At 35.8% G+C, this 27,190-nt stretch overlaps 1 protein-coding gene across 1 annotated transcript; it reads left to right on the forward strand.

Moving 5' to 3' along the window:
• The first annotated feature begins 2,190 nt into the window (after window positions 1-2,190).
• On the forward strand, window positions 2,191-25,258 carry mov10b.2 (Moloney leukemia virus 10b, tandem duplicate 2). Its single transcript, XM_056463505.1, is given in 24 exon segments — window positions 2,191-2,452; window positions 2,526-2,631; window positions 4,499-4,695; window positions 5,940-6,178; window positions 6,814-7,063; window positions 7,483-7,617; window positions 9,827-9,986; window positions 10,076-10,230; window positions 11,729-11,828; window positions 11,831-11,893; window positions 11,896-11,909; window positions 12,001-12,148; window positions 12,261-12,428; window positions 15,460-15,557; window positions 16,313-16,410; window positions 16,527-16,625; window positions 16,968-17,070; window positions 20,107-20,224; window positions 20,375-20,566; window positions 20,673-20,744; window positions 21,110-21,235; window positions 21,468-21,556; window positions 21,647-21,756; window positions 24,010-25,258. Coding segments are annotated over 24 exon segments (3,120 nt in total). The 5' UTR covers window positions 2,191-2,234; the 3' UTR covers window positions 24,072-25,258.
• Window positions 25,259-27,190: the final 1,932 nt, after the last annotated feature.

The following is a 27,190-nucleotide window of genomic DNA, read 5'->3' on the forward strand; positions in this document are numbered from 1 at the left end:
AGGTTGTGTGAGGGCTTCAACAAATTTGACTGTTAACAGTGACATATTTGAAAACTATTTGTAGTAAAACATTAAGCATCATAATTGTATCGCACTGTTTTAAGTATGGCCAACATGGTGGCTCAGTGGTTAGCACTGTCGCCTCACAGCAAGAAGGACATTGGTTCGAGTGCCTGCTTGACCAGTTTGTGTTTCTGTGTGAAGTTTGCATGTTCTCCCTGCGTTCGTGTCTGTTTCCTCTGGGTGCTCCGGTTTCTTCCACAGTCCAAAAACATGTGGTATAACTGAATCAAATAAACTAAATTTGCCATAGCGTATGAGTGTGTGTGGGTGTTTCCCAGTACTGGGTTGCCACTGGAAATGCATCTGCTGTGTAAAAGATATGCTGGATAAGTTTCTGGTTCATTGCGCTGTAATGACCCCAGATAAATAAAGGAACTAAGCCGAAAAGAAAATGAATGAATGAAGATTAATTTATAAGCAATTAGTAATTACATTCAAATTAAATGTATATATATATAATTTTCAGTAACTAGAGTTTTGGGAACGCTTTAGAAATAAAGGTAGGCTAGGGGTCACTAGGGCATTGTACCCAGATGGTCTGAGTCTCCTACTGCTCGGCTACGGGACCCTGGCTACCTCACTGAAAGTGCACATATAACATATAATATTTTTCAGTAATATTAGTGTAATACATACATGCATACAAAATTAGGCTGCATGCCACAATTACAAGATACAGGAAAAGTTGAAGAAATGATGGTGAATATCAAAACAGGTTTCATCTGGGGTCGCCACAGCGGAATGAACCGCCAACTTATCCAGCACATGTTTTACAAAGCAGATGCCCTTCCAGCTGCAACCCATCATTGGGAAACATCCATACACACTCATTCACTACAGACAATTTAGCTTAACCAATTCACCTATACCACATGTTGGGGTCACAGTGGGGGAAACCGGAGCACTTGGAGGAAACACAGGTGAACACGGGGAGAACCTGCAAACTCTACACATAAATAACAACTTACCCAGTCAGGGCTCGAACCAGTGACCTTCTTGCTGTGACGCGATTGAGCTACCCACTGCGCCACCATGCTGCCTGTAATCAAAGTAAATATAATTCAATTACATCAAATTTATTAATCTAACTTTTTACATTTTCAATGTTTTGAGGGGTAATGAAGTGTATGTTGACCCTCTGATTGGCGTTTTCAGCAGATGTGTCGACTTCATTTTTGGTTTAACAAACGATGACAAGTTTGCATCCCTGCTCCGATAAATGGATGACCATGCACTTAATATTTAATAGGCTATACACTCATAGGAGAACTAATACACATAGGTGAAGCATATACAGCTTTATCCCGATGGTTTATCCATATCCCCTACTTAAGTTTCGGTCAGTGTTGCCAATTATTTCCAATGAAAAGTAGCTAAAGCCTGCCCGAAAAGTGACGTTATCACTCGGTATCTGACAAGCGTAAGCCCGTCATGTTTCTATTCTCTGAGGAGCCGCGTTTTATATTATATTTAAACACTACATCCAGATGCACAATAAATAGGTTCTTATTAACAAATTGCTTTGCGAGATGACGCCATTGCATAATCGCAACTCAAAACTACATCTTTATGTATAAACAAAATAATTAATGTTTTCTCAAATTGACTGGCCATCTCAGCAAAAACATTATTTGAAATATGTTTATTTAGATTTTTATGAAAAATGTAGTCGACTATTTGTAAAGTACAAACACTTTTTAATAAGAATGTTTTATTTATAAATATAACACTGAAAATGAACAGGTACATTCTTTTACACAATCACAGCTTGTGTACTTACTTTTTTTAACTTGTGAAATTAACACATTTGTGAAAGTGACAACAATTATAGCACTATTGGAATTTATTGCTACCTAAATTACAGTACCAACAATTATACATGTAAACATATATCAGTAAATTATCAGTTATGAAAAACAATCTGAGCTAGTGAAGCATGCACCCACTGCTCTTTTGAGTGACGTTTTAAAAATTGCTAAAAGTAGCCAAAATGAATGTTAAAAATTGCTACATTTGTTGCTATGTGCTTTTTGGAAAAAAAAGTTGCTAGGGTAGCGTGAAAAGTTGCTAAATATAGCAACAAAATTGCTCAATTGGCAACACTGGTTTCGGTTTCGTTTTGTCAGCTTTATAACTCTTCCGCAGAAAAAGAAAGACCTGCGCTCGATCATATGATAGCGTACGGTTGCCGTTCCGTTTCTGCGATAGCATTGACTCAGTGGGAGCTTTCAGACAGTATGAGTAGAAGAAACAGGAATAGTTACCTTTCTATAGCCGCTGTGCGGACAATTGGATTGGATTTTATAGAGATGCTGGAGGAAACAAACAGGAGATCCATTTCTGACAGAAATACTCTGACAGACATCTACAACAAAGAGTTTCGAGATAGGTAAAACTGTACAATTCCACAATGTCCATGTTTGCTTGTATTGATATACAGTAATACGGAATTGCCTTCTCAGGAACGATGGAGTTAAAGATCCAAACTTCTCTCGAGTCCTCTATGCATTGAGAAACGCCAATAAAGCACATCTCTCCAGAACAGGTCGTGTTTACTTCAATACTAATGTAAGAAATTTTATTTCTAGCTTGATGGTTTATGCGCATTTGATGTATGATTTTTTTTCAGGAGCCTGAATTAAAGTGTATTTTATATGTTTAGGCTTGTAAAATACACTAGCGCAAACTTGAAGCTATGTAACTTAGGCATTTACCGCACGTTTTATGTGCACGTTTAAATGTGCACGTTTTATGCTACAAATTGGGATTAAAACAGAGCTGTTATGCAGGATTGTCTCACCAGATAAAAGGTTTTGCTCTCTTCTCTTTCTTACATAAACTTTGTAACGCAAAAACAACATCACGTACGCATATTAATACAGCTGTTCTGTGTCAGTTAAATCAGTTGACTGTTGATATTCAAAAATTGTAACCCAAGTGGTTGAGTTATTAAATAAATAACCCAATAAAGGTTTAAAATAACCCAACAAAGCACCAAATATTTTTAACTCAACCATTGGCTTAAATAAATAACCCAACGTCTTTTAGAGTGTACAACAGCCAGTGAAATAAAAATGCATTTTAAATTAAACATTCTTATGCCTTCAATATCCCAAAATATAGGCCTATACCCACAAGTGCACAAAAATGAGAATATATAGTTATCACAAAGCATTTGTTAAAGCTCAATAGATTTAAAGTCAATACCTTTATTTGGAACACAGTATATTTTCCAAATATTTTCTTTTAAATGTCAATTTAAAGGGATTCACGCACAACTGAAAATTCTGTTATAATTCCTTCACTATTCACTTGTCCCAAACCTGTTTAAGTATCTTTCTTCTGTTGAAAATTCAACTTAATGTTGGAAACCTAAATGTTGGAAATCTGTGACAATTGACTTTCATAGTATTTGTTTTTCCTACTAAGAAAGTCAATGGTTACAGGTTTCCAACATTCTCCAAAATATCTTCTTTTGTGTTCAATAGAAGAAAGAATCTCATAAAGGTTTGGAATCACTTAAGGGTGAGTAATCTGGGTGAACTCTTTAAAAGCAAGTTGTAACTTTATTACTTTTATTCATTTTTTTTTTAATTTGGCCTAAAAAACAAAATTTTTATTTCACAGTTTACTGTTTTATAATTAATTATAATTATTATTATTTTTTTATTTTACTCTTTATTAATATGCTAAAAATCCTATATTAAACCTAACATTAATAGCCAAATAGAACTCTCTGCAACTCTCACATGGTTGCCCATTGAAACTAAGAAGGGCTGTGCCTGGTCAGTACCTGGATGGGAGGCCACATGGGAAAGCTAGGTTGCTGCCTGAAGTGATGTTAGTGAGACCAGCAGCGGGCGCCCAACCTGCGGTCTGTGTGGGTCCTAATGCCCCAGTATAGTGACTGGGACTCTATACTGCACAGTGCGTGCTGTCTTTCAGATAGGACTCTCTGTGGTCATTAAAAATCCCAGGATGTCCTTCAAAAAAAAGAGTAGGGGTTTAACCCTGGCATCCTGGCCAAATTTGTTTATCATGGCCTCCTAACCATTCCCGTATCATAATTGGCTTCATCACTCTATCTGGCGTAATATGGCTGCCGTCGCATCATCCAGCTGGATGCTGCACACTGGTGGTGAATGACGAGATTCGCCTCAATGTGTAAAGCGCTTTGAGTGTACAGAACTATATAAATGTAAAGAATTATTATTATTAATATTATTAGAAATTACAGTAAAAGAGAACAAGGAAAGGGAAAATTTCCTCACTGACTGGAAGTTTTAAATCGAGAGCTTAATATGTTTTTTTTCAGTGTATTATTTATGTATTATACCAACTCTGCATTTGATGGGCATTGACTGTGTTATGTTTGAGATTTTGAAATATGCAATGCAACTTAGACATAGTGCACTGATGAAAACGGTTCATCCAGGTAAGATCAGGGCTGCGCGATCAATGGTGTCGGCCACGTCGAAGACAAGAAAACCAGGCTAACGTTACTCCAGGTAATGTTAGCTCACGGATGCCTCCTAGTGGTCAGGGGCCCTCCTGCCCAGGGCCAGAGAGTGGAGTCAGAGCAAGGAGAAAACTGGTGAAACACATCCTACAGCGACTCAACACTACAGACAGGTGAGCTATAAGAAGACATAACAGTCTCACCAATGTATTCATATAATAACACTATAAATCTGTATTTAGGTATCATTGAAATACTATCCACTTGTTAAGTCATGACGTATCAGTGATGTATGGCTTGCTGCATCACAGATATCAAAATTGTAACAATTTATAAAAAAATTGTCACTTTTTGGCCATCGGATATTAGGCAATTGTGATTTTCGAAAGTATCAGAGCGATTTGAAAACGTTTATTATTACAATTTGTTGAGTCTCCACATACAGTTTAATAGAGCGCTTGGACCTGAAAGCCGCATCTCGTGACAGTGCACTTAACAAGCAGATAGTAGTTTATATAGCAGTTTAAATTGAGAGTTGTTATTATAAATGAAAACCATTAAAGGTTACATTTGCAGTAAATTACATTTAATTATTTGGTAGATGCTTTTATCCAAATTGACTTAGAAATCAGGTGAATAAAAGTACAGAAAAGAGATTGTTAGAAGATCAAAGCATTTTAAAAAATTAATATATAAAAAATTGGTCAGTTTAGAGGATATTTTTATAAGAAAGTTAGGAAAATGTGATTATAAACTTATTCATGTATTTTTTTCATAGGTATAGTTCACTTATAAATGCAGATTTTGTTATTATTATTCATCCTTCACTTGTTCTAAACTGGCTTGATTTTCTTTCTTCTGTTGAACACAAACGAAGATGTTTTGAAAGAAAGAAAGCTGGGAATCTGTAACCATTGAATAGTAGCAATAACAAATAGGAAACACTTTATTGTGATGGTCCATTTGAGTATTAGTAGACTGTCTGCTTAATATCTGTTGATACTGCAACATACATTTAACTGACTATAAGAAACTTTGCAAGTACATGTCAACTTACACTAACCCCAACCTAACAGTCTACTTATAATCAATCAATAATAATGAGAATTAGTTGGCATGTAGATGCAGTGTAACTTAAATTCAAGAAATGGACCATCAACACAAAGTGTGACCAAAATTACTATGGAAGTCAATGGTTACACCTTTTCAGCTTTTTTAAAATAACTTCAGTTCTGTACAACAAAAGAAAGAAAGTTTGGAACTGCATGAGGGTGAGTAAATAGTGAGTAAATTCTCATTTTTAGGTGAACTATCCCTTTAAATATAAAAGGTAGAACAGAAAATGGAGTAGAAACCATGTGTTTTTTAAAGATATTGATAGTAATAAACACAAAAAGCTGTTCTTTTTTATTCCCAGGTCTCATTTTATAGCTGATAAGCATGGTGTGCGGGTGTCCTCTGAGCTCTATATAGAAGATGGAAAGATTCGGATCAGTGTGGATGAAGCAGAAGTTTATGAGTTGAAGCTGTTTGTTCAGAACACAGGTCAGGAAGCCGTGTATTTCACATACTACACTGCTCTTTGCTGGCTGCAGTATTTCACTCTGGAAGACAGTCGGGAAGTCACACGCAACAATCCACTCCGTCTGGAGCCACGTGAGTCATGTTACACTTTATACCAGTGATGCCCAAACTAGGGCCAGAGGGCCAAAGTTGGCCCATGGTAACCTTTGATTCGGCCCGCCATCTCATCTGAGAAGAACGGAAGAAGAATGGGAATGTTTCGATGTTTTATTGTTAAACGCTAACTGAATTAAAATGTTTCAATTAAGTGGCTTAAATGAATCAGATTTTGTTTACATGTATATGCTGTCACCTGACAATGGATGATGATTGAGGTTGATGAAGAATGATGGGGATGTTTGATGTTCAGCATTAAATGTGATTGTTTATGTTTTTACTGCATTAAGTTATCATTTGTAAAAAATATACTGCATTAGTGATATGGTTTAAAGTAACGTTTTCTATTTATGTTTAAATATTATAAAATAAATTAGGAAATTACCCATGGCAACTTTAATGTAATATACTTTGGTATATTTAACTTCGGCCAACAGCTCTCAATGATATTTGGTTTTTGGCTCTTCATACAAAAAAGTCTGTGCACCCCTGTTTTATACACTGATGCACAATGCTGTTTAGAGGTTACATTTGTATAAATAACATGGATTTACATCTTTAACATGATCTGTTAGAAATCAGCATAAACTCTGTGTTTTGGAAAACTGTAGGTGAGAAGTATGAGGTGATTGTGAGATTCAAATCCAGTCATGTTGGAGTTTATTCGGCTACTTTGGCATTTGAGTTTAAGAAGAACACCCAGCCCACCACACGTCCCTTCCACATTGTGCGCTTCATTGAGGCAGAATACAGGAGTAAACTTGCAGCCCAGCTGGGCCCTACAGAGCCATACAAGCCTCTGAGACTCAACATCTCTGAACCCGAAAACTGTATAATAGATGAGGGTTTTCCACCTGATGGGTGAGATAAAAGCAAACACTTACTGCATCGATCCAAATACAAATCAACCCTGATTATAAAACTTAAAATCTTGATTTATTTGATCATTTAATTTAGAAATTTTTGAATTATAATTAAAATAACCTGTCACATTCCCCAATAATATATGGGGGAACCTCATTTTACACATATTTGGCACTAGTTTTTTTAGGGTGTATTTATGACATCCAAAAAAAAATCTAGACCCTGAATTTAATATTAAATAACGTAGAATAAACGTATTTATTAAAAAAAATGCATATTTAGTCATTGTCATTAGTGATAAAAATGTAAACATGTATTTTCACTTATGTGCTATTGCTAAATATTTATATTCTGACTTTACTTTTCTTCATACTCTTCTTATTGTACATTTATTTATGTGTTTTTCTTTCCTGTAGTTATGTTCAGAACTTTCTTGTAAATGTTCTGCCACTGGGGAAATACATTCCTCCACCTGACACCACTATACTGGCCAAACTCCTCAGTCAGGACTGTTCTACTCGAATCTTCAGGGGAAAACTTAAGGAACTTCAGTTAGTGCAGTTTTAATTTAAATATGAATGTATTTAACACACTTAATCCTGTGATGGAAAAAGCTAAATCTTCAGAAGTGATTACTCTTCAATGTACTTTCTTCAATGTCACAGTACACGATTCTTCAGAAACATTTCCAATTTTGCCATTTCGAATGGATCTGACATAATTTTATGATAAGATGTTATAACAGGCACAAGCAATGCAAACAGGGAGATAGATATGCCGATTATAACAGACACACCTGTTTGCATTGCTTGTGCACGTTGTTTTGTTTACACTGTTCACAGCAGAACATGAACTTTGGTCATAGTTTGCCCAAACACTAATGCCCCAGAAGTAATGGGCAAGTTTTTTTTGAGACTATTCCATATGTATTTTCATAAGACATCTCAGGGCCTCCCAAAATTTTCAGCCCACGAGCCTCAAAATAACAATTCCAGTGACACACAAGCTCTGCTATCCTCTGAGGTGGTCATAAATCTACAAACGTTGCGTGGAACAGTGCACACACATTAACAGGCCTTTGTAAACAGGAGTATATTGACAACACAACACAATAGAGATCACGTTCATGGCCTGTATTTATTTTTAATGTTTGTGAGTGCTGAACAGGTGTCAGAAAGTTTAAAATGGTGCTCTAAAATCGATCTGCTGCAACTGAGGCTATTGATGTGTCAATAATCTACCGTAATCACCCCAGGGGTTGCAATTTAATAGAAACTAAACTGAAAGGCTGATGGCTTTTTATTTCCATGTTATTGTTTTTTTAATATAACCAAAGTTTATTAACTACAATGTAAGAAAATGTATTTTGTGTTTTTGGTTTACAGTGGTGAATTGCATTATGGGACCTTGATCTCTGCTCTATCGACTTTTAATGCTAAAAATTCAATTCTACAGTTTAACAAAGTGACTTTTATTGACAGGTTTTATAGTTTGAAATAATATAATGTATAAAAAAAGTATGTAGAGAAACAAGTCTGTAAAATCACAGAATCAGACAATATATCACTTTTAACTAAAAAAAATGTTAATAAAGTCTTTTTTTCTGAACTTTTCAAGGTTAAATGTTGTTAGAAGAATGATCAAGGTCCCATAATGCAGTTCAACATAAATAAATAGGGAAAAATAAAATACAAAAAACTGCTTATTTACGGATATTTTTTTAGAGTGTACTTTTTAATATTTTGTACATTATGAGTAAAATACGGTTATTCTAAAAGTTGAATAAAATTTATTACATTTTTGAAAATCACCAAGCAACCCTCAGAGGGTCCAAACACCCACTTTGGGAACCACTGAGATATTTTTTTGAAAACCACTGTTGCTTGTGTAGACTTCAATATTCCTTAATAATCTAGCCATCTACTGGTTTCGTAGTATATTATAATATATACATATATATATATACAGTTAAAGTCAGAATTATTAGCCCCACTGTTTATTTTTTCACAGAATTTCTGTTTAACGGAGAGAAGATTTTTTCAACACATTTCTAATCATAATAGTTTTAATAACTCATTTCTAATAACTGATTTATTTATCTTTGCCATGATGACAGTAAATAATATTTGACTAGATATTTTTCAAGACACTTCTATACAGCTTAAAGTGACATTTAAAGGCTTAACTAGGTTAATAAGTTTAACTAGGCAGGTTAGGGTAATTAGGCAAGTTATTGTATAATGATGATTTGTTCTGTTGACTATCGAAAATAAATTTGCTTAAAGGGGCTAATAATTTTGACCTTAAAAATGTGCATAAAAAATTAAAAACTGCTTTTATTCTAGCCACAATAAAACAAATAAAACTTTCTCCAGAAGAAAAAATATCATCAGACATACTGTGAATATTTTCTTGATCTGTTAAACATCATTTGGGAAATATTTAAAAAAGAAAAAAAAAAAAAAATCAAGGGCTTATATATACATATACATATATATACATATACATATATATATGCACACACACACACATATATATATATATATATATACATATACTAGTATCTGTATTGTCAATTTGTATGCTTAATATGACATTTGATGCAATATTTTTCTCTTTTGTGTGGCTTGTCTAAATGTTTCACTGTAATGCGTAATATGGTGTGTTAGAGTAAAATTGTATGAACATTCCTGAGTACTCCAGTGTATTCATATTTGCTTATAATGAGGATTAATGATCCCTTCCTTTGGTGTTCCCTAGGTCACTTCTGCAGAGTCCCCTGACTTTCGATAACTATGCAGAACGCTTTGATTTACTGCTGTATCTGGAGGAGTGTCAGATGCATGTGGATATTAAGAGATACAATAAAGACAGTGTCACCTTATTCAAGGACCGTGACAAAAGGCTAATGGGTTTAAATGTGAGTTAAAATGTCTTTTGATAAAACTCTTCCTGAACAGTTCTGTTTGTGTTGGAGATTGTTTGTGGGTCTCTTGTGTTGTGTTAAAGCTCCCCGGCGTCTCAGAAAACAGGCCTTCAGTCCTGAGAGGAGATCACCTGCTTCTTACGAAGAGCGAGGAGGTCACTATCTCAAATGTGACCAAATACAAGGGCTACGTCCACAGAGTGGAACTAGATCAGGTCAAACTGGGATTCTCCAAAAGGTACGAAGCATCATCAGTGAGATTTAGGGTGTGTTCACACTTAGTTGTTCAGATTAAAATAAACTTTGATGTACTTATTCTGTTATTTGAATAAGTGGTTATTTTAATAAGTACAGTTGAAGTCATAATTATTAGCCCCCCTTTGATTTCTTTTCTTTTTGAAATATTTCCCAAATGATGTTTAACAGAGCAAGGAAATTTTCACAGTATGTCTGATAATATTTTTTCTTCTGGAGAAAGTCTTATTTGTTTTATTTCGGCTAGAATAAACACCATTTTAAGAACATAATTATTAGCCCCTTTAAGCTATATATTTTTTTGATAGTCTACAGAACAAACCATCTTTATACAATAACTTGCCTAATTACCCTAACCTGCCTAGTTAACCTACACTGAAAAAAATTATTCAAAGATGATTCCTTGGATTTACTCAATTTTTTTACGTTAAGTGGTTGTAAAAAAAAAGTGTTGCATGCAGAATTGTTGCAAACAATTTATTTGTGTTGAATTTAAACAAATTAAATTTAATAATGTTCAACTTAATTTGTTTGTTTAAATTCAGCTCAAATAAATTGTTTACAACCACTTAACGTAAAAAAAAATTGAGTAAATCCAAGGAATCATCTTTGAATTTTTTTTTTTCAGTGTAATTAACCTAGTTAAGCCTTCAAATGTCACTTTAAGCTGTACAAATATCTAGTCAAATATTATTTACTGTAATCATGGCAAAGATAAAATAATCAGTTATTAGAAATAAGTGATTAAAACTATTGTGTTTAGAAATGTGGTTGGACAAAATCTTCTCTCCATTAAACAGAAATTGGGGAAAATAAACAGGGGGGCTAATAAATTCTGACTTCAACTGTATGTTTGCTTAGTAAACCAGGAGCAAAATATGTAATTTTCTTATTATTCTGGTCCAAAAAAGTCAAGAGAGTTGAACTACAGGTGTGAACACATCCTTAATGCATGATCATACTGTATTTGCTTAATGAAATTGTTAATGAAAGCATAGTTTCTAGAATAGAAGCTGCGATGTCAAAATTACATTGAGAGAAAGAGTGTAGCTTTTATTTTGTAATAAAAACGCTGGTTTCAAATGATAATAATAATAAATCATGCTCTGAAAAATAAACTTATTTCTTACTAATTTTATTAAGCTGATTCTAAAAATTGTCTGTGTTTTCTCGAGTGTCACTTTCTTATCAACATTAATATCTATTTATCACAAGAAAACACACTCACAGCCATGATTCATATCTTCCTCTGAGTCAGGTTTGAACTATTTGTGCAACTCTCAGTCACTTGACACATGTATAACACTATTTTTATCTGCTCAAATATAGCCACTATGTGAGGGCTGTATTTTAATGACTTATGTGACCAATGTTTAAAATCGTACTTATTTTTTTTAAATAATTATTTTTGCGCTCTAACCCTAACCCTAATCATTAACAAACATTTACTGAATGTGTTTTTGTTTCCATTGGGTGTTAAGGTTCCTTAAAGACGTATACATTGATAAGATGAAATTCCGTGTAGAGTTCACAGTCAATCGTATTCCAGTAAGATTACAACACAGAGCGGTTTCATATGGCGGTCCAACCACAACCTTAAAGATGTGCTGTTCCCTGTGGCCTCAAGGAAGCCTGAACCCTGTGGCCTCCACCTGCTCTGAGGTCAGTAAGACCCATATTTGCTACTAATATGTTATTGAACATTTAGAGTGGGGAAATGATAAGCCTTCCTGGTCAATATGTTTGTCTTTAGGCTCTTTGATCGAAAGCTTGAGTATAACTTTGAACAGTACAGTGCAGTGTGTAACATTGTGGCCGGTACATCCAAACCTGCACCGTATTTGGTGTTTGGACCTCCTGGCACTGGTAAAACCGTCACGATAGTTGAGGCCATCAAACAGGTAAAACTGGTTATCAGTGAACACAACAGTATTATATGTTTGCTTGTATGAAAGAAAAAAGCTTTTGCCAAGTCATTCTTTGTCTTTCTTTCTCTTTTTCTCAACTTCTCAGGTGGAAAAGAATATCCCCGATGCCTATATTCTAGCTTGTGCTCCATCTAACAGTGCAGCTGATCAACTGTGTGAAATGTTGATCACTAGTAAACATGTTGATGCGCACAAAATATACCGACTCTACGCTAGCTCACGCAATCAAAAAGACATCCCTAAAATCCTAAAGGTTTGTTCTTTGAAATTATTATTTTTATTTAAGTGATTACAGAAAAACTGCGCAAGCTGGGCTCCTCCTGGAAGACAGGATTTCCTTGAGATCTCCCACCACCAGGTTTTCTAGAATGATTGAAAGCTGAAACTGTTCTTTAAAAATAGACTGGATTAATGCCAGTGAGAAAAAGAGCTTCTACCCTGGCACAAAAAATGGACTGTGCCTCATGTCTGAGTTCATTCTTTACCATTAGCCAGGCGGATGATGAGTTTAGCATTCAGCATTCAACTCTCTTATCATCTCCCTTTCTTCTGTTGTCATTATGTGTCATTCCATCTCATTCCAAGACCCCCATCTCTAAAATAGTATGTAGTCCATGCTTACTCCTCATCATAGCAAACATGGGCAAAGAGCCCAAAGCTGCCACAACCCCAGAGTTAGTGAAGCACAATATCAATCACTGATGCAGAGCCTGCCTGAACATCAGCAAAGTCCCTTTAGGGCTAGTCATTTCACTTGGTGGCCATCTTTGAAACGCCTCTCGGGCAGTATGATCAGGCATCCTGTCTAAATGGGGGAAACCTCAAATTCTTCAAAACTGTTTGTCAAACTTACGATCACATTACATATTTGGAATCATCAATAAAATTAAACAACTGTCTCATAAGTTTTATTTCATAAAAGATGATTAAGTCTTTCACTGATGGTTCACGATTCATTTATTGGTCACACTCCATAGAATTATAATGCCTCATTTCATCATGAATCACCGTAAGAACTAGAGAGAAAATAAAAAAACAAACAAACACAAATCCCGAAATCCCGAAACTTAAAACACCAAGCCAACATCAACAATCAAACAATAATCTCAAACAAACAAACCAAATTACCTTATTTTTCCTTAAGCCAGTTGCTAAAACTCATAAACGGGGAATCCGTGAAGCAGCTGTATACCTGTGCCTTTTTTACTGTGTTTCACCTAGCGTTTCATGCTTGACGTGCTTTGCTTTACACCCATTACTACACACGATATATATCCGGTAGGCTCTGCAATTTCAATATCATAATTAAAGTCCCCAAACAACTTAGTTCATTCAACAAATCAAACCATATTCAAAATACAACAAAATAACAAAACCAAAAAAAATTCAAATCATAAACATAGTAACACATTGTTTCAAGTTTCTGTACAGTCCGAATCAAACAAAATCTCCATATTTTCAGGTTGCCCAAGCTAATGCGCATACGCACTCAAAAGGAACGAAATCATGACACCGACCTCATTTATGGCCGTGTTACACATTATCATCCTCTGGATATGAATCATCTGATTGAGCCGTCTTCTGAAGTAATCCACAACTTGGTCTTGATAGCAAATGACAGCGACTCTTTGTCTACAAGTTTGTGGGCGTTTGAGTAGTTGCTGTCATGTGATGTGCGATTGACAGGACGGACTGTACCTCTTGCGTTCAATTCATACCAATTACAAAACCAAAAAACTTTTGTTTTCAAGTACACTTGGTTCATTTCAAAGCACAGATTTCAAACGTTATGTGGATATAATTCTTATGTCTGTGAAGAAAGTATTCGTTGAGATTCCAGTGTGTTTGTTGACCACCAAACTATTGTAAAAGCACACATCTGGTCCCCTGGAGAAACCTCAGTCTATAGCGAGTATAGCGAGTACTAGTAAGCGGGGCTTCATTTGCCAGACTGATACAAGTGACACGTCTTGTGTATTTAAGTCTTTGACATCAGCCTTGGAACCAGAGCCTGCTGCGGTGTCCTCCTATACAAAATTAAGTTAGGAGCTTTAGACTGGGCACACACTGCATGATGACAGGCTGATTTTAAGCCGATTTCTCCCCTTCTAGCAATATTAGGCGATTTTTCTGATTATTATGGTGGTTCTAAAGAAGTGCGTTTTGAGTGACTCAATCTACTCGGAAGAATGCTGCAGGGACTCTGATTGGAAAACTTAAATGTTCAACATGTTGAATGTTTACAATCAGATATCCTAATGTTTAGGGGGAAGCCTGAGGACAAATATGCATATGAGCCAGATCCATTAACACATGAAACAAAACAATATCCAATCAGAAAACAAGCTGACAGAAGACAAACACAGCCATGGCGCAGCACAAGCTAAAGTGGATTTGGACAGCAGACAGAGGATCAGTTTGTTGAATTTTGCCAACAGCACAACCGTTTATTCGTCCATTATGTTTATTCTCAAGTCTTGAGAGATTTCCTGTGTTCACATTTGGGTCTCCATTGAAAGTCTGTTGGTGTGTGGTGTGCTGTCTTTGTCACACTGCGGCACACCACACACTATTTCAAGCAAAATATTTTAGTCATCATGTTTGTAGTCTTTAACATTTAGAAAATTTGATCAAATTTAAAATCTTGTTTAGTGTGTACATAGGCTGGAAGTTGGAGCAAGCCTCACCCTTGTTTCCCAGCACAAAACCTCCTTCTCCTCTTCCATCTCCTTTAATGTCCTAGTCCCAACCTGAATTTTTCCTCCCCCTGTCCACTCTTATACAATCTTCTTCACTCATTCCACCCAACCGTAAGCTACTTTACCTCAGCTAGTTCTGTCTAGTTCTTAAATCGCATGCATTCTTAAATCATCTAAACACCATCATTCTTACTGGACCTCCCAGAACCTTAGTTTTTCCCTTCAACATGGCTTGAAGCTCCCTTGAAGATCGTCTGTAACCTCTATCTGTAAACACATAGGCTCCATATTAGCTCATTGGTCCCTAGGCTTCTCAGTGGATCAAAATCAGTTTCAACTTTGGTCAAGCATCACCCTGGTTCTGCTACAAGTGCAAAACCAGAGCATCTGGTCTCTCCCACCTTCAGCATTAATGTGGCATTCTCCACTTCTCCACCTCAATACCATATTATCTGCCCCAAAACCATAACTCACACTCAATGTCTGCTAAATTCTATGGGATTTCTATGCAAGGTAACATGATGGGAATTCAATTAAATGTGACCAAATGCTTATAGTTTTTACCCTTTTAATGTTTGTGTTCAGGACAACAGCAATGTGGATGGAGAGATGATTGATTTCCCATGTAAAGAGGATCTCATGTCCTACAAGATCCTCATCTGCACTCTGGTCACTGCAGGCAGGTAAAGGGAGTCATCTTGTACAAACTCAATTAACTCTCTTACAGACGTTGAACACAATTTACAGCGGTCGGCATGTATTGTAATAGACTGATTTCACACGGCCGCCATTTTAGAAGTGAAATTGAGGCTGTGGTGGGAAAAAACCTGGAAGTATCGCCTGGAGACACACAGGAACGTTGTTTACTTGGCTGTATATCATATCAGCGAAAAAAAAGTGACACAAATTTATCATTTCACCGCCTTCCGAGTGACCTGAAGATTCGTTCTGAATGGGTAGTTAAAATAAAAAGGAATATTGGACCTCATTTTCAGCTACAGTAAGTTAAGGGGAATGGCACTAGTTAGCTAACGTTTTCTTTCCCAAACATATGTTTCAGATGTCATTTATCAAAATCAAGTTAATAAACTTACTCTTTCACTATATTAGATTTGTCATGATACTGAATTTCGGTATGGAAATAAAAAAAAAACTCAATTTCCCGCTAACATTTAAGCACTGTTGAACCAGTTTTTAAACACCACTGATTTGCCATAGTATTCACATTCAGTGCTCAACAGAAATTACTGTGATTGGCCGTCAGTTCACTACAATTCACCAATTTTTACCGAGTGCAACAGCTGGAGGTTTGTAGTCCACAGCAGGTTGTTGCAATGTTTAGAGTGCTGATTCTATACTTCTAGGTTTCTTCCCACAATAGCCTCGCTTTCGTTTTTTAAAATGGCTGCCATGTGAAATAAGCGTATTATGTTGATAGGCTGGTCACTGGGGGGTTTTCTGGGGATCATTTTTCTCACATCTTTGTGGATGAAGCTGGACATGCTGTAGAGTCAGAGACCATCATCAGTGTGGCAGGTGGGCAACCACTTTCTTTACCTCCAATATTTACTGTAATAAATGAATTAAAGGCTGATAATGGTGTGATCTATCTTCCATAACATGCTGCTGTGTTATTGTGTGTATGTGTGTAGGACTGTTGAATGCAGAGACAGGACAGCTTGTTTTGGCTGGGGATCCCAAACAGCTGGGACCAATCCTGAGATCCCCACTTGCCATTAATCATGGACTTGGTAGGATGCACATATACTGACACAAACTAACTAAACCAACTTACCAGTGTTAAAAATCATTCATATTTTATTTTATCACTATTTATTGTTTTACAATAACTGAATAATGACTGTTCACGTGTAATGAATCATGCGGTGGCTCTGTTAGCACACAGCACGTAGGTTGCTTGTCTGAGTCCTGGCTGGACCAGGAGGCCTTTCAGTGTGGATTAATTGGATAAACTAAATTGGCCGTAGTGTGTGAATAAACAAATGGAGACAAAGGTGCTTAAGTAAAATATTGTGTATGAGTATGTTTTATTGTAATTTATTGTCAATTATAGTTGCATGTGTCTTTCGTAGATGTCTCTTTGTTAGAGAGGCTGATGACACAGAATGATCTTTATAAGAAAGACGATGTGGAATTCGACAAGCGATACGTCAGCAAACTTATTATGAATTACAGGTAGGATGTGCCCGTCTGTTTTTAAGAGTTAAATATTATAGTTTTTTTTATTTTAATGATAAGCTATGGACAAAGCCAGTCAGTTATGGTGCCTATTAAAGGATTAACAGATTGAAGAACTACTCGTTTTTGATGACCCTAAACCCCTAAATCTAAAATGGAGTTTTCTGTATATAGGTACAGAATCAGTTATGGCTGCACGATATTATTGCGATATTTATATTTTCTGCAATGTATATTGCGATTTTTCTCAAGATAGCTTAAAGGGGTGGTCCACTACGATATCATATTTTAAACTGTAGTTGATGTGTAATGTAGCTGTGTAAACATAAACAGCATCTCTGAATGTAATATTTTCAAAGGTCAATGCAAAGGGAGACCTTGGCTTTTACAGAGTTAGCTTAGCAAAGCCTACTATGAACGAAGTTAGGGGACTACAAAGAAAATCCATCAGGGTTAATGAGATCATTAATGCTTCAGGTTACACGCATTCACCATGGGCACACACCCTGCGCAGCGAAGGGGCATGGCCAGAGCCGCTGTAATGTTATAGTAGAGAAAGCTAAAATGCCTTCCAAACTCTGCTATTTTAACAGAGCTTGTTCTGTTTCTTTATTTGGCCTTCCAAAGGACACGACACAATGAGAGAAGTGCTTACAATTGAATTTTAATTATGTTACAGAGAGTTATAAAAAAACATATATAGATAGCATTTGACAAAGGACAGCTTCCAGAATCTTTCCCAGTTCAGTGGTGGATTCGGCTAAAACTCCTCAAACAAGGAGCTGCTCCAACCATAATAGAAGAAGCCGTGGATTGTGCTCCACAACCTGTAAGTGTTTTTATTTGATAAAATTGATGAACTACATGCACATGTTTCTAGCGTTAACGGCATGTTGTAACAGGGATGTAACCAAGAATGTAAACAATGGGAAATGCTGTTTGGCACTGCTAACAATTTAATAACAAACTCATATATATCAGTCAAACCCCTGTAAACACCCACAATTTTCACCGGCGCATGCAGTGTCTCTCTATGTGGCCGCTTTCTCTGCGTTCTACATCTCAAATAACAAACTCGCAAAAGATACTCCCTGAGAACTATTGTAGGGCGATGTCGACCAATTTGTCATCGTACGATGTCTAATATGAAACATTGCGATGGACGATGGCATCGTCATCATAGGCGGCGGTGAATTCAATATTTATGAATAATAAATTATTTCATAATGAATTGATTATTTCTAGCCTACCGTTTCAACTACCTGACCCGCATGGTCTTTGTTTTACCCATTACCAAATCATAAATAAATAAAGATAAGTTACACAAAAATTACCACCTGTCAATCACTTTATCCACAGGACTCTGGCATGAATAGGCAGAGTGATCCGTGTCGTTATAATGGCGTCGACTAACTTGGTTGGTAAAAAAGGTGCACAACCAACAGTATCTGAGGTTTTCACTTAAATTACTAAGTACAAGCGTGAAAGCGAAAGATTGAAGCAGTGTACTGACCCGCTGACTGCCTGGACCCGCTGTCTCGAGTGCACGACAGTGTGTGTGTGGGTCTGTGTCTGAGGTCACGTGATGTTTTTTTTTAGCAGTAGTGTGGATGGTGGGCTGTTCAAAGATGCTAGGTGAAACGGCAGAGTGGATGTGGATCGTTTTCATTCTAAAATGGCATTTAAAAACTAAGACCTAAACGAGGCCGCAGTGTGCATTTTTCGCAAGTTGATTTGCGACGGGGGCGGGGCAGAGGATCGCGATGCTGGCTCAGCATCGTGGTGTCTATCGGCCATCGGCCCAACCCTAATGTGATCGTTTAATATTACTTACACACAGTGCTTAATTTGTGAATTGTGAGGTCCCTGAACAGATCGGGGAACGGATCCGGCATGTTACCCGAGGATGGAGAGGTGTTGCGCATGAAAGTGGAGAGCGGGGGGTTGGTTGTATGGTGGAGGGGTGTCGCGGACTAAGGACGAAAGTCCTTAAGTACTTATTGGGGGGTTGTCACAGGCGAAAGTGAAGAGGGTTGGGGAGTTGCGGAAGAAAGTGATAGTGAACAGCGGACGGGGGAGGAGGGCGGTTGAGGAGGGGGATCGGTGAAATCAGGTGCCGGATCTGGCACAAATGTTCTGGCACAAATTAAGCCCTGCTTACACATGCTTATTCCGAATATATGTGAAAGACACTCATCAATTTTTATTTTAGAGAGCATACGTGAGGTTCAGCTGTGTGCTCTTTATTTTTGCGTCTGATACAGCTACTGTTTACACAGCGCTAAGATCAGAGCTTCTTGAGGCCAGGCCTTTTAGAGGAAATAGGAGGAAAGAGTCATTTTCATGTTAGCTGAGTAGCTGTATATAATCAAAGTCAGATATATGAAAAAAAATTACATGATTTTTTTTTTTTACAAATGTCGCATGACCATACATTGCTTTACATCTTATAAACACAACCAATCCTTAAAAATACACTCTGGACCAGCCCTTTAATTAATGATTGGGATAATTTTGTAGGGGAGTGCGTAAAATATAATCAACAAATTACAAGCAGAGATAAATAGAACAAATATACAAATGATACAGAAATAAAATAATCAAATGTATAATAAAGCTGTAAATTCTTCATTGTGTATAACAATTAAACACAATCTTTGTTAAAGCTACAAACATAATTTTCCTTGTGCTCAAATGCTTTAAACTTGCTTAAAATGTTTAAACAGGCCTTAAAACACAAGCAATTATTACACTTTTACTTTATTATGGTTAAACTGAAATGACTCCAAGATATTCATGTGTTCTAAAATCTTGTAACTATAATCCTGACACCACATTGCACATCCTGGGATGTGACTATTGCATTTTCACATATTGTGATATCGATGCTAAAACAATATATTGTGCAGCCCTAGAATCAGTTATCAAAATGTCTTTTCAATTTCAGTCATAATTTCGGTCACATTATTCACTGTTCAGGGCTCTTGGAATTATTCAAATCTAGAATCAATTATAGACAATCTCTCGCTCCAGGTCTCACCCATACATTTTGGAGGTTCCTAATAAGTTGTTCTATGATGGGGAACTGAAAGCATGTGCAGATGAGATCAGCTCTAACCAGTACTGCATGTGGGAGCACTTGCCTACAAAGGTATGGGACATTTTGAACAGCAGATTAGTCTCTTTTCACTACAGTACCTGGATTTTCTCAAACATACTAGGGTCGCAAGTGAAACTGCCTTCACGCATATTGCATAATGAGATTATTACCCAAATATTAACAGTAACAGTTTTTTTCCAGGGATTTCCTGTGATTTTCCATGGTGTTCCTGGAAAGGATGAGAGAGAGTCAAACAGTCCTTCTTTCTTTAACATCTATGAAATCAACATCCTTGTTGACTACCTGAAGAAACTGCTTCTGGCACAGCCCAAGAAGGGAATCTCTAGAATCTTCCCCAAAGACATTGGCATCATCGCCCCCTACAGGAAACAGGTGGAAATTTGTCTTGAACAGACATTCTAGTTGACAAAATAGCAGCTAAAACTGCCAAATGGTCTTCTATTGCTTTTACTTTAATTTCTGGGGATTTATTTTAAAGGTGGATAAGATTAAACGGGCCATCGATACAGACAAGGACTTCAAAGATTACATGGGCATTAACAACCTGAAAGTAGGTTTGAGAACACTTGTAAAAACTAGGGATAGTTCTCCCCAAAATGAAGATTTACTCACTTTTTCCATTACCTCAAGTGGTTCCAAACCTTTATGACTTTTTTCTTCTGTTGAACACATTGGAAGATATTTTGAAGAAAGCTGAAAACCTGAATCCATTAACTTCCGTACTAGGTAAAACAATTACTATTGAAGTCAAATGTTACAGCTTTCTTCAAAATGTCTTCCATTGTGTTCAACAGAAGAAAGAAAGTCAGACAAGTTTGGAACAAGTAAGGGATGAGTAATAATCAGTTTTGGGTGAACTATTCCTTTAAATTAGGAGCATAAAATGATAGCCATCTTCCTTTGTGTGGTGTGAAGGTCGGTTCTGTGGAGGAGTTTCAGGGCCAAGAGAGGAAAGTGATCATGGTTTCAACTGTTCGCAGCAGTGTAAAATACATCAGTTTGGATGAAACATTCAACATTGGGTTTCTCAAAAATGAAAAGGTAAAAAGTTGAAGTGTTTGGAATGATTTCTGAAGGATCATGTGGTATTAAAAACTAATGTAATACTTACATTCGTATCAAAGTAGTTCCTTGATTAAACATCACTTACAAAGTGTTTTAAAAAGAATTAAAATTTCTCCAGGTGGCTAATAATGCTGCCTTTAACTCTATATTAGTCTTGAATTAGTCTATAGACTCTATATTGAACTTGCTCTCACTCTATTTTCTTCAGAGATTCAATGTGGCGGTGACAAGAGCAAAATCCTTGTTAATCATGGTGGGAAACCCCATCATTCTGCGGACAGATGAGAGCTGGGGCCGGTATGCTGGACATTCAAAGAAAAATGTTTCTCATCTAAATCCTGTCGGGGTACTCCCTAAATGACGTGTATCTCTTGTTTATTTAAATAGCTTTATTGACTTCTGTTTGGAGCGGGGTGGTTACACTGGGATTTCCATTACCAGTGTAGAGAGAATAGAAGAAGTTGAAAGCCGTCTTCTTGCACTTAACATCCAGGATGGTGAGACAGGTTTTAATTACATTCTAAATCTCTGACAGTCACAACACCTTGTTTGACTTTATCAATAAGCAGGCATGTAGACAGACCCAAAGTGGTGCTTAAGCACTTGCTATTTTGAATTAGCCAGCACTCTAAAAATTCAGGGTTCCACACAATTGCTTCATGTTGTTCCAACACAAATAGATTAAGTCAGGGGTTTGGAACCTTTTTCCAGCAAAGTGCCATTTCTGATTTTTTTAGCAAATGCATTTTTTAAAGAGCCATTAGGTTGTACAGTATAGTGGCAATTATATATATATATATATATATATATATATATATATATATATATATATATATATATATATATATATATATATATATATATATATATATAATATATATATAATATATATATATATATATATATACACACATACAACATTATGTACTATAAAAATAAACAAATACAAATCATCACTTGTTGAATCATCACAAGAATGGATGAAGGACAGTTTATAGATTTCTTCTTTTCAGCTCCACTCATGAATGTTGTTTGAATTTACTTCGTGCGCGAGGTTATATAGAAAAGTAAGTCGTTTACTCTTATTGGTGTCACAATTCAAGTTTATGACGTGCCACTCACGCGCATTGGTCGAAACGTCCTTTATTGTTAACAGGTTTAAATTATTTTGCTGTAAAAAATTACAATAAAAAAAGAATTGTAATTGTGTTTTCAATAAAAAACTGATTTCTAGTGACGAGAGGACTTCTAGTTGAAGGGAGTTTGCTGGCGAGCCCTGTATTTTTTGGTCAAAGAGCCACATGTGGTTTACGAGCCAAGGGTTCCCTACCACTAGATTAAGTTTAACTATTGTTTTTACAAATTTAAGTGGATTGAACACAAAACAAATAAGTTGTCCCCAAAAAATCCTCAAGAATTGTGTTGATTAGTAAGTAATTTGAACAAGTAGCAAAAGTATTTTTTATTTTTAATAGTTTTTGTGTGTGAGTTTGAAACTATTGAATAAATGATTCTTTAAGTCACTTACAGTATTAAAGGATTAATTCACCCACAAATAATTTAAAAAAATCTTCTAATTATTATTTACTTACCTTCATGTCATTTTAATTCCCTGAGACCTTCGTTTATCTTTTTTAAAATTATTTCTGAGAGCTCTCTCGTCCTCCACAGACAGCAGTGATACAGACTCAAAGTTCAGAAAAGCAACCAAAAAGCATTATCAAAACGTTCCATGTGACTTCAGTTTGTTCATCAACTTCCTTACCTATGTCTTGTACATGAGATCAAGTTGTGCATTTACTAGAGGGAATACGACATTTGCATATTCAGATGCTCATTGACAGAAAAAAAAAAGAAAACTTTGAACAAACACTTTGGTGGATACACAATTTGAAGGCAATACGTTATACATGCCATTAGTAAACGCTTACCCTGACCTGATGCAAAAGAGTGGTGTGATGTAGCTAACACAGAGCAGGTCCACCACGAGGGCGTGAGAGGCCTGACACCACAATAATAATATTATAAAAAAATATAAATAAATAATAATCCAAACAACTGGTGGTTGCTTTTCTAGACTTTAAATGTCTCGAGACCATTGCAGTCTACGGAGGATGAGAGAGTTCTCGAATTTAAAGTTGAAGTTAACAAATTGTTGGTAAAAATTATTTTTCAGGGGCGACACGGTGGCTCAGTGGTTAGCACTGTCGCCTCACAGCAAGAAATTTGCTGGTTCGAGTCCCGGCTGGGTCAGTTGGCATTTCTGTGTGGAGTTTGCCTGTTCTCCCTGTGTTCTTGTGGGTTTCCTCCGGGTGCTCCGGTTCCCCCCACAAGTCCAAAGACATGTGGTACAGGTGAATTGAATAAGCTAAATTGTCCATAGTGAATGTGTGTGAATGAGTGTGTATGGATATTTCCCAGTGATGGGTTGTAGCTGGAAGGGCATCCACTGCGTAAAACATATGCTGGATAAGTTGGCGGTTCATTACGATGTGGCAACCCCTGACGAATAAAGGGACTAAGCTGAAGCAAAATGAATAAATGAATTATTTCTCAAATAAACATAAGAGTATATTGTTTTATTAATAATTAGCTCATGCACAATCACAAAATTTACCCGCATCCTTGTTACAATTTCTAATAGTAAATAATATACAGTAATAATATGGTAATAAATGTATTAAATAATAATGTATAATAATGTTAATGTAGAATAGTTTCCTAAAACCTCATTTTCTTTCACCTTCTAGAGGAAACCGAGGAGAGTCCAGTCCAGCGGTACGTGGATCCTGAGTTTAGGAATGATTACTAATATAGAAGATCCTTCATCTCAAGCCCATCTTCTGTAAAGCGGTGCAACATCAACACTTTTAATCCACACATTGTAGCAAAGACATTGTACAACATCGACCTTGCACAATTTGATTGTATGTTTTTTGAATTTATAAGTGTAATTTTAAAGCGTTCTCTGAATTTTTGATACATTTTAGCTGTTATTTTAAGCGGAGAACAGAAATTACTTGAATATGTGAGGACATGGACCACAAGTTTTTGATTAAGTGCCTTTCTGACTGCAATATGAAAACAATAATTGTTGTAAAACAGATAAACTAACAGTATTTTTGTCTTTGTTTGTATAAAATGAGACTTTGAAAACTATTTTTAAATTAGAAAATACATTTCAGCTGTGCTTTGATTATTCAACTTCAAACATTTTAACCCTTTTTATGGCACTCATTGAGATACTAATCAGAAAAACCCTGGAGAGTTTCTCTGGGTCATTACAAGACATTTACTACTTCAATAAAAAAATAAAGATATTGTTATCAGTGTCAATGAAGTTAACATATGTGGTTCATCCTCACCCAATAAAGGGTTCATGTGTTTTCAATAATCTCCGCATGATGACAACGTCAGTGGTTTGGTTTTATACTGTTTGCCTCCCCCTTGTGGTTATTAGATGTACTGCTACACACAGATAACCGTTGCAGTGATGTTTATTTTATAGAGAGCCTATAAATGGCAGTCACAGTTATATGGAGTCATATACTGAGTCACTGCTTAACTTAAATTTAAACCAGTTTGAGCTTGCTCTTAACACAATAACCTCTCATTTAAAGTTACTTGCTGGGCTCCAATTATAGGGACAGGAATAGGGATCTACAAAATAGATCTTAGTAACTCTTAAGTCACCTCTACCCCACAATTAAAGATGTATTAACAATCTCTGGAAAACACTGAACTTTGAAGTCATCGCCCCAAACAAACACACCCCTCAGTTCTGCTGGATCCACAGGAATGTTGGTAAATGATGTGTGCAGGAAGGAATGGGAGGGTCTATATATAATGGTCACACTTTACATAAGGTTCTATAGTTATTGTTAGGGAAGGCATTTACTATGAATGAATAATATATGTTATTAATAGTCATTAGTTGATGTTAATTTCATTATTTACTAAAGCATTGTTAAAATTTCAATAACAGTTGTGCTTGTTAAGTAAGGGATTATATTAAAACACAATAACATTACAATAATGAAGGACTTTTTTATTCTGTGAAAACAATAACCTGGATGTACATTACACGGTTATTACATGGCTACTTGAAGCTTGCAGAAAGAAAAAAAAATGTTTGGAAAGAAAAAAAACGACTGGATGCAGCCTACATTTTTACCTAATTATTATTCAGTCACCAAATAGCCAATAACACCAGACATCCATGGTGTCTAAGATATGGATATATATTATATACAAAATATATTCACTAATTGTCAAGGTTAATTCCAAATAGGGCTGCACGATATTGGAAAAAAATGATATTGCCATATTTTATTTTTCTGAAACGATTCATATTGCGATATGAATAGTGTCACAAGATAGTTTGAATGGCACTATTTGACGTTTTTATGGGGAGTTTAACAGTATTCAGGCACAGAAATTGAACGATCACAATGCTAAAAAAATGCTTTTCTTCCTTTGTTTTGTCTTGTTTCTCGTCCAAATATATAAAAATTCTTAGATCAAGTAAAAATATTGTTTTGTTTTCAACTTCAGAAGAAATAAGTCAAAATTAAAAGTTTTTCCCTAAAACAGGTAAGTCTGCCAGTGAGGCAAGTAAAAAAACATGCTTTCGCTTTGAAATGTAGATATTTGGACTAGAAACAAGACAAAACTTTTTTTTTGCAAAAATCATATAAATTACGTATAAATACAGTAATTAAATACAATTCTGTAGCTCCTGGTCAACTATACTATAAACTCAACATTGCAAATCTTGCAATGTGACTATCACAGGATTTGCAATCTATGAAACGATGTATTGTGCAGCCCTAATTCAAAGTACCTGCCTGGTTGCTATTAGAGAATAACATTGGAATATCGTGATTGACCAATCAGAATCCAGTATTCCAGAGAGCCTTGCAATAGCATTATTTAATGCACAGGGTGCTTTTTGTTAAGTTTTCAGTGAATTAAATTTGTCTATTTATTTAAATGACATCAAATTTATTAATAAGACTTTTCGGTTTTCAGTGTTTTCAGTGTTTTGAAGGATATTAAATGTATTCTGACATACAGTTAAAGTCAGAATTATTAGCCCCCCTGAATTATTCCCCCTCCCCCATTTATCCCCCCCCCCCCCAATTTCTGTTTAACGCAGAGAATTCTTCAACACATTTCTAAACATAATAGTTTTAATAACTCATTTCTAATAACTGATTTATTTTATCTTTGCCATGATGACAGTAAATACTATTTTACTAGATATATTTCAAGACACTTCTATACAGCTTAAAGTGACATTTAAAGGCTTAACTAGGTTAAAAAGGTTAACTAGGCAAGTTAGGGTAATTAGGCAAGTTATTGTATAACGATGGTTTGTTCTGTAGATAATCAGAAAAAAATATAGCTTAAAGGGGCTAATAATTTTGACCTTAAAATGTTTTTTTTTAAAAAACTGCTTTTATTCTAGCCAAAATAAAACAAATAAGACTTTCTCCAGAAGAAAAAAATATCAGACATACTGTGAAAATTTCCTTGCTCTGTTAAACATAATTTGGGGAAAAGAAAAAAAAAAAAATTCAAAGGGGGCTAATAATTTTGACTTCTGTACAGTAACCTGATTATTTCAGAGATTACTAACTCCCCACCATTCAAACTATGCATCTAATTTTACTTTACTTTTATGCTATATGCATATGTATAGGCTATAAACAGTTGTGACCACTTACGATATCCATTGCTGCTCTAGATCTGCTGGTTTAGAAGCTGTTGAATGATTCTTGCAACGACTGAGTGGCGCGATTATGCATGAAGCCCTATAATGCTATATACCATTATAGGGGTGGTCAAATGTATGTTTGTATTATCCATTATTTAAATTACTATTTAAGATACAGATCAGGGAAAACTATTTATCAATATTAATCAAGC

This window comes from Danio aesculapii, chromosome 8 (genome assembly GCF_903798145.1).
Source record: "Danio aesculapii chromosome 8, fDanAes4.1, whole genome shotgun sequence".
Classification (NCBI taxonomy): Eukaryota; Metazoa; Chordata; class Actinopteri; order Cypriniformes; family Danionidae; genus Danio; species Danio aesculapii.